Here is a 12,027-nt window from a genome sequence, read left to right on the forward strand (position 1 = left end):
TTGCCATTGCCACACTTCCAGCAGAATATTAGGCAGTAGGTAAACTGACTGACAGTAACTATATCTGACAGAGATACTCGCTTCTGGAGTTAGTTTGTTTTCAAATGTGGAAAAAAATGGAGACTCTCCTCAGGAATGTACTGCAAGGAAAATTGAATATATTTATAGGATAATTATTTTATTCAAAATGAAGTTGAAGCCTGGTGAAACAAAACTGATCAACAAAAGTAGTTATACACAGGTGCATGTGTTTGCCTCAGTAGGAGTTGTGCAGAATGAAGGAAAGTTTATATTGAAAAATGCATTATGATGCAAGCTAAGAGAGCAGCGATAATCTGAAGTTAAATTCAAGCTGATAGATTCATACCTTCCTAAGCAGAGATTTCATGGGAGTAGATTTTTATTAGGATGGATTTTTATCTGGATTGATACACGGAAACAAAGAGGACCTGCTGGAATTCAATGAACATTTTTGTGATTTCCTGTTACGTGGTTAGTTAAGCTTACGTTTTCAAAGCGTAGTTGGAGATCCATATGTTATATAAGAAGCACAGAACATATTTTGTAGAGAAATTATGCACAGCACTGGATTTCTGTCTGGAACTAAACTATGTGTGCAACAGAATTGTATTTAAAAGGATTATTAACAGATGTTTGAATATGGAATGGAGAGTATACAGGTCTTTTGAAAAGTTCCTTTCATACATGAAAGTTGGTTTCTGAAATACACTTTGACCTTTCTGGGAATTTCGTTGCAGAACATTGTAGTTCTGAAATTTCTAATGTTGTTCTAAATATTCTACACCTGAATTACAATGTCTTGGTCAGCTGCCCTGTAGGAAAACCATTTATGTTTCTTGTATGTAGTACACTATCCAAGAGAACAGTTATCTTGGTGCAGGCTGGATTATTGACTGTATTAGGAGCAACCTGCAACCAGGCATAATAGAGCACATGTTAGCAGAGAGGCAATCTTAGTGCATTGCTAAGCAATGCATTTCTTTCCTGGAAAATGAAGAATGCTTAAATCCATTTTGCTGTAATGACCTTCGTGATACAACACTTAAAAGATTAGTCATTTGTAGAAAACCCAGTTCACCTGTGCAGTAGGGGGTTCATGCTTTTGAGTCACCTGGAGTCTTTCATCTCTTTATACTACTGTTAAGCCCTGTGTGATGGGATGACTGGTGGTAAGGATGAAGGGCAAATTTTCCGTCTCTGATCTTTCACAAGGACATTTTTGCCCTCAATCTTTAATTCTGATATCTGCCTAGTTCAATGACAGACTTTCATATAAGTCAAACTGTTTGTCTTCTGACTCTTTTTCCTAAAACACATGCAACACTCTTCAGAGAAGAAAACTTTGTAAGTGCAAGTGGTATGGACATCATCCTTTCATTTAGACATTTCATTTCCTTTCATTTAACTAAATTGTTTAGACCTAAATTGACTTTTTGTGGCATTGTTTCAAGGACTAGGAGGCCCAGAGATCATTCCAGACTTAGGAGTTGAAGAGAAAATAATGTTCCTCTTCAGGCTGTTTCCACTTGGTCAGGCAGAAACAGCATGTATGTTATCTAATCACTTCCTAATTGTACTTTCAATTCAGACAGTAATTTTAACAGGGCTATCATGAAATTTCCTTTGCCACCTCCAGCTAATTAGGTTACTGTCTATTAGTCTCCAGCGTAGAGTATGATTGGATCATCATAGGAGAACACGATTTACAAGTTACCATGTTTGTTTGTCAAAATGTGTTCAGTCAAATTCTTTGACTCTATCTCTTATTCTAAATCTTGGCTCTTGTGGTCAAGCTACAAAATTCTGTTTAAGCGGCTATGAAATTTTTGTCCTTTAGTAAGTCCAGAGCTGGCTGCAATAAACAAGAATTCCAAAAATTTTGTTAGTCATTTGAAAAAAACCCTGACTTGCTGATACTGGATACTTTTTTTGTCATTGTAGTGTGGTACAAGACCTGACCTTCATCTCCTTTCCTTCCTTAAAGTCCTTGCATCTGGGCATAATGGGTGTGGTTTTTTAATTTTTCTTATTTTCAAGGGTTTTTTTCCTTGGTTCTGTGTTTCTATGATAGTTTCTTAAGTTTTAAGATGGTCTTAAGTGAACTGTCTGCTTAACTTCAGCACTTTCTCAAGGCATCATACCTTCTTATCTTGCTTTTTGTTTCTCTGCCCTCTGTTTTTAAACTCTCTGTTTCCTCTATGGCTTTACTTTCATCCAGTCTTTTGGAGCCACTTCTCTTTCTCTGAAGTGGTCCTTTTCCATGTCTCCAGCAAATTAAGGAACATTGGTAACAGTTGGAGAATGATTCTGTTTCTGAGATCTATGGTCATCTGAAACAACATTCTTGTAAAGGATTGTTCAGGGGTTTTCAGAGAAGGAATTGTGGTGCTCTCAACAGTGCATCCCCCCCTCCTACAAGTTACCCAAACATGTGGGAAGACACTTCCTGAAGTTACCTGCTGGTGAGCTGGTGGACTGTCACTGTTACTTTTCCTCATTGGAGATCCCTTAAGGTGTATAGTCCAGGTGTGCATGCTCTGGCCATCCTCTGTCCTCTCTTCTGTAATCCATTGAAATCATCAGATTCTGGGCATAGGGTAGCTGAAGGACATGTGGACTGTGTCCCTTGATGTCTCTAAATACAGCAGAGTGTATGAACACCAGTGTCTGGTACACATGAACTCCAGTGAATGGGCACTGCATCTCAGGGAACCTCCAGGTACTGGTAACTAACCTTCCTTTTCTGGAATGAGGAAGAGCTTCTTGAGTGTGGTTTCAACTTACTTTTGTCAAAGAAACAGTTCTGTCTGTTGTTGTCTGCACATTGTTTTCAAAGGCTGAAATTTGCTGACAAGTAGCACAAACTTAGAAATGTTATTTTTCCTTTGGAGAGTGAAGGGAGTGCTACATTATTTTCACTGTTTGTTTTCATCTCTGGCTAATGGTGGATTTTAAGTGGATTTTAAGTAGTGACCATGAGGTTTCAGAAGTTCAGCTCTGTGTGGAAGAGAACATTGCTGATTCCTGCTCTGCAGCCAGGTGGTGAACAGCTGAAGGCTTTTTGAACCTTTGAGAGACAAACTATGACATATTCAATGCTCTGCTTTACACAAGAAGCCTTTTACTTTACTATTCTGTGTATTTCTAAATTATATTTTTGTATTTTAATGTATTCCATTCTTCTTGTGCCTCTAGCTCCTGCTTCTTTAGAATCTTCAAGCAGTATAGAACAGGAAAAATACCTACAAGCCTTACTCAATGTGATATCCGTCCACTGCAAAATGAATGGCAGTAATACTCTAACTGTTAGCCCAACAATTGCTCTGTCTCCAGGTAAAATTGGTTTGTATAGTGCTTTTCTGTGATTAAGTTGAAGAACGAGTTTTCTCTGATAGGATGTTATTTCAATGTCCCATATGAATTCTGTTGTTTCTTTATTGTTAGACTTTACAGATAGCCTATTCACTCTTAGCTTCAGTGAATGTGTTTTCTGTATGTAAAGGATGTTTATAATCCTTCCCAAAATATTTTTGGTATTAGTCTGACAGTAAACAATCATCCACCTGTGGGTCATAGTTTTTGGTGGAATTCACTTGAGTATGATGGTCAGTCTTGAGGCATTAGTCATTTATTACAATTCTGGAACAAATAAAATAAAGTTCTCCAGAATGTCAAGATGCCAAAACTTTCCAGTTAGTTTTTTTGTTTGTTTTTTTACGATATCAGATACAACAATTACATTATATAAAGAAGCAAAACTAAAAAGTAAAGTCTTTTACAGCAAATTAAGCGTATTGTAAACTACATATTGAATAAGAGGCTGCCAGATTGAAAAGAACACAAAATACTGCTCTATTTCATGTAATGAAGCAGTAATGTGATTGCAAGCTCAGATTTTATATGAACAGATGGACTATTTAGCTGCAGCAGCAATGGAAGGCATATAGGCATTTTTATGTGTTGCATACTCATAGTGGGTTTCTAATGCAATTTCCCAATAGAGCTTTTCTTGCAGTGAAAACTCTTTCAAAATACCCTATTTGAGTTATGCCTAGGAGGAACCACGAAGAAATTAATCCATGTTTTATTTCAGTTATTTTGTGATGAAACCTGATAAGGTTTATGTGAAGGTAAACCCAAGGTGTCATAAAGGACCATGTAACTTGAAATTGTGTCTGTCTCGTCTTACTCGGTTGTAATTGGCCTAATACTGCCAAACAGTGGCTTTTCATGTAAAGTAACACCATTACCAAAGTGTGCATGCTTTGCTTCATTTATTATAAAATATGTTGATTGCTCAACTGTATCTAACACCTCCATACTGCTGCCAATGTACATATTTGTCTTAAAAAATAAATCTCAAGTACAAAATTGGCAAGAATTAGCTCTATTGTGTGAAAAAGGGGCATTTTATCAGTTATGATAAGTGTTAGTCTGGTTAACGCTGTAGTTTTTTAATCTCCTATTCTTTTTTTGGCTGACTTTAGGCACTGAAACGAGGGCTTCAAGAATGTCTACTGTGTTTAAGCAGGTAGTGCCAGGACATTTGGATGTAAATCTATCCAATAGCTTTTCTCGAGGAGGTTAGTAAGACTAGCTCAAAGTCTATTATTTAAAGTATTAAATGATAAAAAAAGTGTTCATGAAATAAAAATAATTATACTTCTTGCTGATTCATTGCTCTGTGAAACAACAAAACAGAAATTACAAATTAACCCACAACATTATCTAAGTATGAAATTTTTGTACAAAACCTTTACAATTGAAATAAAGTTTGTTTCATGTTGGAATTAGTGAAAAATTAAGCATTCGATGAGGAATTATGTTTCTAAATACTTTAGGATTCATCTATGTTTTTAATTTGTCTAAAATGTGGTGCCTGAAAATGCATATTTTATTTTATCATTTAATACACTTTAGAGTCTCCAGTTGCAGATCATATGTTGGCTGAAGCTTAGCTGATGCTTCATGAAGTTGCAAATAATCCATCTGAATAATTTTACTCTAGGTAGCAGTTAATTTTTTGGCCAGGCATAATAAGAAGGGAGATACAGTGCATTCTTTGGAAATAATTATTCTTAGATACAGGGGCTCATCAGTGTCATTTCTACAAGAACATTTCATTCTGTTAAGTGGATTCCAAATACTTTTACACTACTTTTATACTTCTAGTCTGATGAAATTATTATGATTTTTCTATCTGCAATATATGCATAAGTTAGTGCACCAAATTCCTTAAATACATGTTTGTTAATATAGGAAATCATCTATTTCCTAAAAGGGAACATTTTATATTTGATTTATTACCTTTTAGCCCTGAAGGCTCCTCTTACAATTATTTCTTAGCATCTAACAGTTGTTTTTCTTCCTTTTTGATACCTCATCTAAAATTAGTTAGACCTACGTTGACCTGCTGAGGTCTATTCCAGCCTAAATCTTACTGTGTTATACAAAACAGGTAGCTTCATAGGGGGAAGGATAAAACAATTCTGTAGAGAAAAACCTCCAAAAGAGATGGATGGGATTAAGGAAATGAAAGAAGGAAGAATGTGAGAGGGAGGGGAAAGGGAAAAAGAAAGGAAAATGCTTAGAGCTGTATAGAGAAGTGATGTGAGAATTGTAGCAGAAGGGAAGAGAAGAAGGGCAGGAGAAGAAATGGTGGTCATCAAAAACCAGAAAATTCTGTGCATCTTCATTAATCATAGTATATACATATTTCATATATAAAAGTTTTGTGTATGTTCCCTGCTCACTGTCTTGTTACTGTGTTGTATTGTAGTTGGAGATGAAAAAACCAAGTGATTTTAACTGGCTAGGTAAAATGATTAGGGACCAAAGAGAGCAGGGGAGAAAGTGCCTGCAGTTGTTAAGATAAAGTGATGGCTGTGCCCAGCCTGACTTAGTACTGAAATAGTGAAAATGCTGGGTAGCTGACAGGAGATGTTTGGTTGGATTCCATCCCCTTGTGCTGGGACAAAAGTGCCAACAGTGAAGTGGTGCTGAGGGGCAGAGGAGGTGCTCCAGATAAGTAAAAGAAAGCTTTCTGGTTGACTGCATGGAAGTTGTCTTTTGAAGATAAAAGGATTACTGAAATAACTATTGCTGGTTTCTAGGATTAGAGTTTGTGTTAAGTGTGATAGGATGAGTTTGTTGCTACTCAGCAAAGAAAAAAGGAGCCTCAAGGCAGTAGTAGGTCACAGGCGTGTTGTTTTGCTGGACTTTAAAGTCTCTTGGCTAAATTTGAGCAGTAATCTGGAAGAGGGCAGAGAAGTTATCTTGTGTCTTGCTGGATTGATGCCACACCTGCTCTCTATATCTGAAAGGTGTCTATTCACAGTTCAGCAGGATACGTGAGGACTTTGCTGAAACATAAGAATGTTTGACAAGTACAATGGGAGCCCTAGTGAAGGTGAGAAGCTGACAGGGTAAGAGGGAACAGAGAGAGGGAGTATCTCCCTGCAGAGAAGTAAACACTAGGTTTTTTAGATTAGTTGACACAATTCTTTTAAAAGAAATTATAAAATACACAAAGTATATGAAATCTTTAAAATTGTTCTCAAATTCATTATTGCAAAGTTTTTTGTTACTTTTTCATAGCTAGTTATATTTCATATGTGAAGTAGCAAGCAGCCATGGATTATGTATTACACTGTACAAAATACAATAGCAGTATTTTTGTGGTTTGGATTCTGGATCACTCTTTCTTTCCTTGTTTAAATTATCACACATACCAGGGCTCAAAAGCCAGGTTCAGCTATGATACACCAGCTGAAAATTACATTTTCTGTTTTTTGTGCTATAGACAATGTATTTTTAGTGCACATTATTTTAAAATTTAAGTTAAAAGATACATTCCAGTGCTTGAGCAGTATTTCGCATTTTTTTAAATCATCATTGTTCTGAATACTCATCAATTGTTCTGAATATTTGTGTCTGTGTCAATGTGGTTTTTTACTTTATCTGGAACATTGTAACAAAGTATCTGCCCAAAGCCCAGTCAGGTTGGTTTTGATCTGAAATATTTGTTCAAATATTTATATTTCATAATATTATATTTCCTTATATTTCATTCTTGGACCTTTTTTTGGCAATACCTTGGGTGATATCTTTCATAAGAATTGCAAGTTCACTCAAAATCCATAGTTTTTCTTCTTATATTACTTCATAAATATAGTGTGGCTCTACAGAGCAGCACTTCTTACCTGGCATTGTTGTGTAATTTAGTAGAATAAAAAGTTTTCTGAGTATGATTTGCTGTTATTGGCAAAATACTATGATATTTATAACTAATAAATACAGACCCAGCTCAGAGAATTAATAGCAGGTGACATTAACATTTTGAGTATGATTCAACAGAATATTTGATTTAAAAGAACTTGGTTGTGTTGATGTGTTTTTTGAGCCAAAGATATATGCACTGATAAACATATAAGACTCCCACAGAAAATGAGAATTTTTGCAAGGGGAGAGGATATCTCTTTGTGTGGTAGATATTACATGTTTTCTAAATTATATACTTGTACACAGTCCTTTAAAAATGTTTGTAGGTGCGTAGAACAAATGTCTTTCACTCTGCTTTGATTTTGAGGTCCAACAAATTATGCATTTAATGCACCTAGATGAAAACAGTTTTTTTTAAAAAGGCATTAAGTTTGGGATTTTTAATTAAGCTAACTTTCAGCTGGGTAGAAGCTTTCAATAAGAATGATTTAATTGCTGCATTTCCTTTGGTATTGTAGTTATGGAAAAGCATATGATGGCTGTGCTACATGTTTGAAGCTATTGCAATGACAATGAAAATTATTCCTTTTTGATAAATGAATGCTTCCTTCCCATTTTATATTGGTTTTGTGGCTTGATTGATGTTTTGTCTTGTGATGACTAAGATTTGTGCTGTCTGATAAATCATGTACTTTAAAGAAATGCAATATATACTAGATCTTTGAAAATTAATAAGTAACCCTTTTCTTTTCTCCTGCAATGTGTTTCGCTGCAATGTGCATTCCATTCCTCCTCCCTCTGTCTTAACTGTTATCTACCAGTGCTTGGGTACAGAGATAAATGTTTCACTCATTCAAATTCCAAATCAGCAACTAAGGAAAGAGTCCATCAAGGTACTGTATTCTGTGTCCTAAAAGCACATTCTTTTCTACCATCTTCATAGCTGCTACAATATCCTAATACACTCTAAAGTCATACTGACAGACAACCTTGATTCTGCATTAACAAAATTTTTAATTTTTAGCTCAGCGTTGTGATTTTGTTTTGTTTTGGAATTTTTTGGCCATTGAATGTATGATGCAGTGACAATGATCTAACACAGAGTGATACATAGAAAATTTTCGGTGTGAAAATTTTAAACAGCAAAAAAATAATTCTGGAAAAGAGTATTTAGTATTCCTGCTGCTTTAATAAAATAGCTAAGAAATACTGTTACCTAGTCAATTAGTTTCTTTCCATAATTATTGTCAATGTTAGTGAACAGGGAAAAATTGATTTCTGTCACATCAGAAAGTCAAAATAATGCAGAATATGCTAAATAATGAATGCTACATACTGCTAACAAAAAATAAGCTACTAGGCAAAATTAGGATAGAAACATAATTGTTCCTTTTAATCCGTGCTATCCATCGCTGGTAAACATGTTCATCTGCATGTATTTGTAACCAGTTCTGTTGCTTTTGGTGTGCTACAGATGCTAATGATGGCTGCTTTTGTGAAATGCTCCCAAGTGTCACTGTGTATTTCTGTGTATGTCGTCTTTGGGGACAGCAGTCTGTGTTGGAGCTAGCATTTTTCATACCAAATGAACGAGAAGTTACTTCTCTTATTGAATGTTTGCTGTGAATTCTGCTTGCTGAAGTATTTATTATATATTTCATCTGCAGTAGCTGAGACGTGGAATAAAAGTTTATACTAAACACACTAGTTTACTAGGTGAGGTGTTTATAAAACTGGCTGGCTGTGAAGTGGAAGCTTCTTTAGAGCTGTTACTGATTCATGAGCTCCTGCCAGCCATTCCCAGTTACTCCAGTTCCTTTGCTCACCTCTCAGGCTAACAGACAGACAAACAGACAAGCTAAACTCTACAGACAAGTCCCTGTTGAGGATTATTGTACAGAATTATTTTTTCAATAAAAATGTAATCCTGCTTCTAAAATACAGAATAAAATTATTTTCTTGGTTGAGCTATCTCAGTGGAATTTACTGTTATCTGCAGCTTTTTCTTCTATGCAAGAAATGTTAACTATGCATATTATTAGATTTTCCTGAAGAGTGTGGGGTGTTGGTCCTACAGTATCTAAATTTCTACTACTGTGAGATATTTCTGGTGCCTCTTTTCGATATCTTTCTTTGCAGATTTATGGACAAGAGTCTCTTCTGATAATCTGATTTAGTGCATATCGGGTTACAGAATTTCACACTGCCATTTGAACACCAAATTTAGTATACTTTAAGGAATTTGATTTTTCAAGTAGTGCTGTTTATATTCTGAAAACCGAGTACCTTTCAGCTACCTCACAGTGGACACAGAAAGACAATCTCACAAAATCATGGTTATTAACTTAGGCACAAGAAACAGAAAAGTATTTACTGCTTGTCTTTTCTTCTGCTAGTGCTAAACAGGCCTTGGCAATCTGATTTATTGCTGCTTTATCATGATAAAATCACAAAACTTGTTTAAGCATGATCAGATCAGAGCATGTCTGTGTGCTGTAAAAATTTCCTCCTCTGGAAATGACAGTACAGCTGCAGCAGCAAGGCACAATGTGCAAACTAAAAGTGCTGCTGAGAGGTTGATGTGAAGCCATTCAAATATTGCTGTGCTGCTTTCAGATGCAAGTCCGTGGTTCCACATTTCCACATCACACTGCACTGTTTCAAGCTCATGCTGTTGCTAGTTTTGGGATTTCTGTACCATGCCCTGCTGCCAGAGCAGTGATTTGAACTGTAGGGCTGTGATCTTCTAGACGTCCTTCTGCTCACACAGCTGTACCACTGTCCCATCTGCTACAATGTGATTAAAAGAAGAACTTTCTTAAATTCATTTTGATTTCTAATTGTCTATTAGAAAGGACAATTAAAAACTAAAGTTTGTGGCATTCTGCATTTTAATCATGGCATTTCAAGAGTCAATATGGAATGCTTTATCCTGAAATGTAATATTTGAACTGATCATCCTCACATACATTTTCATTAGAGTATGATATGGTTGATACTATTACATTGTGTAGGGTGAAAAGAACATAAGAATTCTAGGTAATAGGGAATTTTAAGTGATAGTATTTCCATTTTTGAAGAAAGCAATTATATAATATTCTTAATAGTTAGACTTCCAAAATAATATACCTGACAAGGAAATACTTCAAACTTTTGTCTCACTTTCTGAAAAGAACAACACTAGTAATTTCATTTCTGTACACTTAAATAGACGTTATTTGCAAGGTCTGATTCATTTTATCATTGTATTACTGATATCATAGCAACTATTTTCTCTACAATAGAAAGTGCTGGTGCAGAGCTTGATTAGTGTTTTAGGTTACATGATAATGCAGTAGGATGGTTTCGACAAGTTTTGTTACGAAAATATTTCTTTCCAGTATGTGCTGTTAATTATGTCCTGTGAGGGGTGCACGTGACATGTTTAAGCACTCTACTTTCTAAATTATGTTAAGCATATGCCTTAATAATTATGGTCTCCAGTGCCTCACACAAAGAGATTTTTAAATATTTCTCATCCTTATGCGAAGGTGTATGGGCGAGTCTTCGTTCAAGCAACCGATTTATCAACACTCAGACTCCATTCATTGATGTTGGTGCAAGACTTGCAGGGAAAGATAACACCCCTTCCTACAGTAGCAGCAGTTTTCTGCAAAGTCAGCTTTTGAGAAGACAAGCAGCCCTCTATATATTTGGAGAAAAATCTCAGTTACGGGTAATGGCAATTTTTTTTTTTTGTGTTAACACAGTTTTTATTTGGTTTGAGTTTAATAACTGTAATGTTACAAATCAGTAAATAATACTCTAGATAAGGCAGATGGATAACTCTCCTAAAGGTGTAAAGTCTTATGAGAAGTATTTCTATATGCAGAATAGCAATTAATGCTGTATAACTTAGTGGGGACTAGGGTGGTAAAAATCAAGCTCTGTAGTCATGTAATACAACAAAGTTAACATAAAATATACTAAATTATCTTGAAGGGCAGTTAAAGATCAGGCTCAAACCTACAAAAGTTCTGTGTGTAGCACTCTATTTTGGTCAAATATTAATGTACAGTTGAACTAAGAGATGCAAAGATGGGCAACAGATGACTGGAGAGGAATGGAATAGCTTTTGTACAAATTAAGAGCATTCAAACTGGGAAAAGCATGGCTAGGAAAGAAATACCTTACTAGGCAACAGAGCATCCAGAAAAGCCTTCATATTCAGAAGTCACTGTGTCTTCACTGTCTCAACTGCTGTCCTGCCTTGGCTTTGCAGGGAGCAAGGGCAGCACGGTTGGGCTCTGCTCTGTCACTGCTGGGATAAAGCTGAACAATGGGACTGTAGGCAGATGGAGTGGGGCTGGTGGCAGTGGAGCTTGCTGCCCCTTCCACATACCATTCATATTCCAAGGGAAGTGCTGGAGCTCTGCATTTACAAGTTCTTTCTTTCAGAGCCACACTTAATTACACCTAAGTACATACTACTGTACTCTGAATCTGCTGACTGCTTGTCTGATGTTCAGCTGAGTCATCATCTCAGGGATTGCTATTTGGTGAAATAGGAAAGCAAGCTTATTTGGTAGTTCAAAGTGCAGTTTTATTTTTCCCGATGTGATGAAATACGCTATGAAGGAAATGGAATGTTGTAAATCAGGAAAGCGATTACCAGAGAAGGAAACCTTCGTTACTGTGGGCAGTGCTTAAACTCGCATTAAGCCAAATTGATGGTGATAGGACTCTGAGCATCCTGATTTGATTACATGAAGAGGACCATGGTGTCTGCAGTTTCATACACCTTTT

General features: G+C 36.0%; 1 protein-coding gene across 5 annotated transcripts in view; it reads left to right on the plus strand.

The window, feature by feature from the left end:
• Nucleotides 1-12,027, plus strand: part of SBF2 (SET binding factor 2) — a 256,955-nt gene that overhangs the window by 216,368 nt on the left and 28,560 nt on the right. For 2 of the 5 annotated variants that reach the window (XM_027700310.1, XM_027700320.1), the window contains exons 28-31: nucleotides 3,217-3,354; nucleotides 4,509-4,604; nucleotides 8,064-8,135; nucleotides 10,773-10,957. In XM_027700310.1, the coding sequence (XP_027556111.1) occupies nucleotides 3,217-3,354; nucleotides 4,509-4,604; nucleotides 8,064-8,135; nucleotides 10,773-10,957 (491 nt within the window). The remainder of the gene's footprint in view (nucleotides 1-3,216; nucleotides 3,355-4,508; nucleotides 4,605-8,063; nucleotides 8,136-10,772; nucleotides 10,958-12,027) is intronic. The other 3 variants (XM_027700327.1, XM_027700338.1, XM_027700345.1) reach the window with 2 other exon arrangements.

The sequence above is a fragment of the Neopelma chrysocephalum genome, unplaced genomic scaffold, assembly GCF_003984885.1.
Source record: "Neopelma chrysocephalum unplaced genomic scaffold, ASM398488v2 Primary Assembly neopelma1_24, whole genome shotgun sequence".
NCBI classification, from domain to species: domain Eukaryota; kingdom Metazoa; phylum Chordata; class Aves; order Passeriformes; family Pipridae; genus Neopelma; species Neopelma chrysocephalum.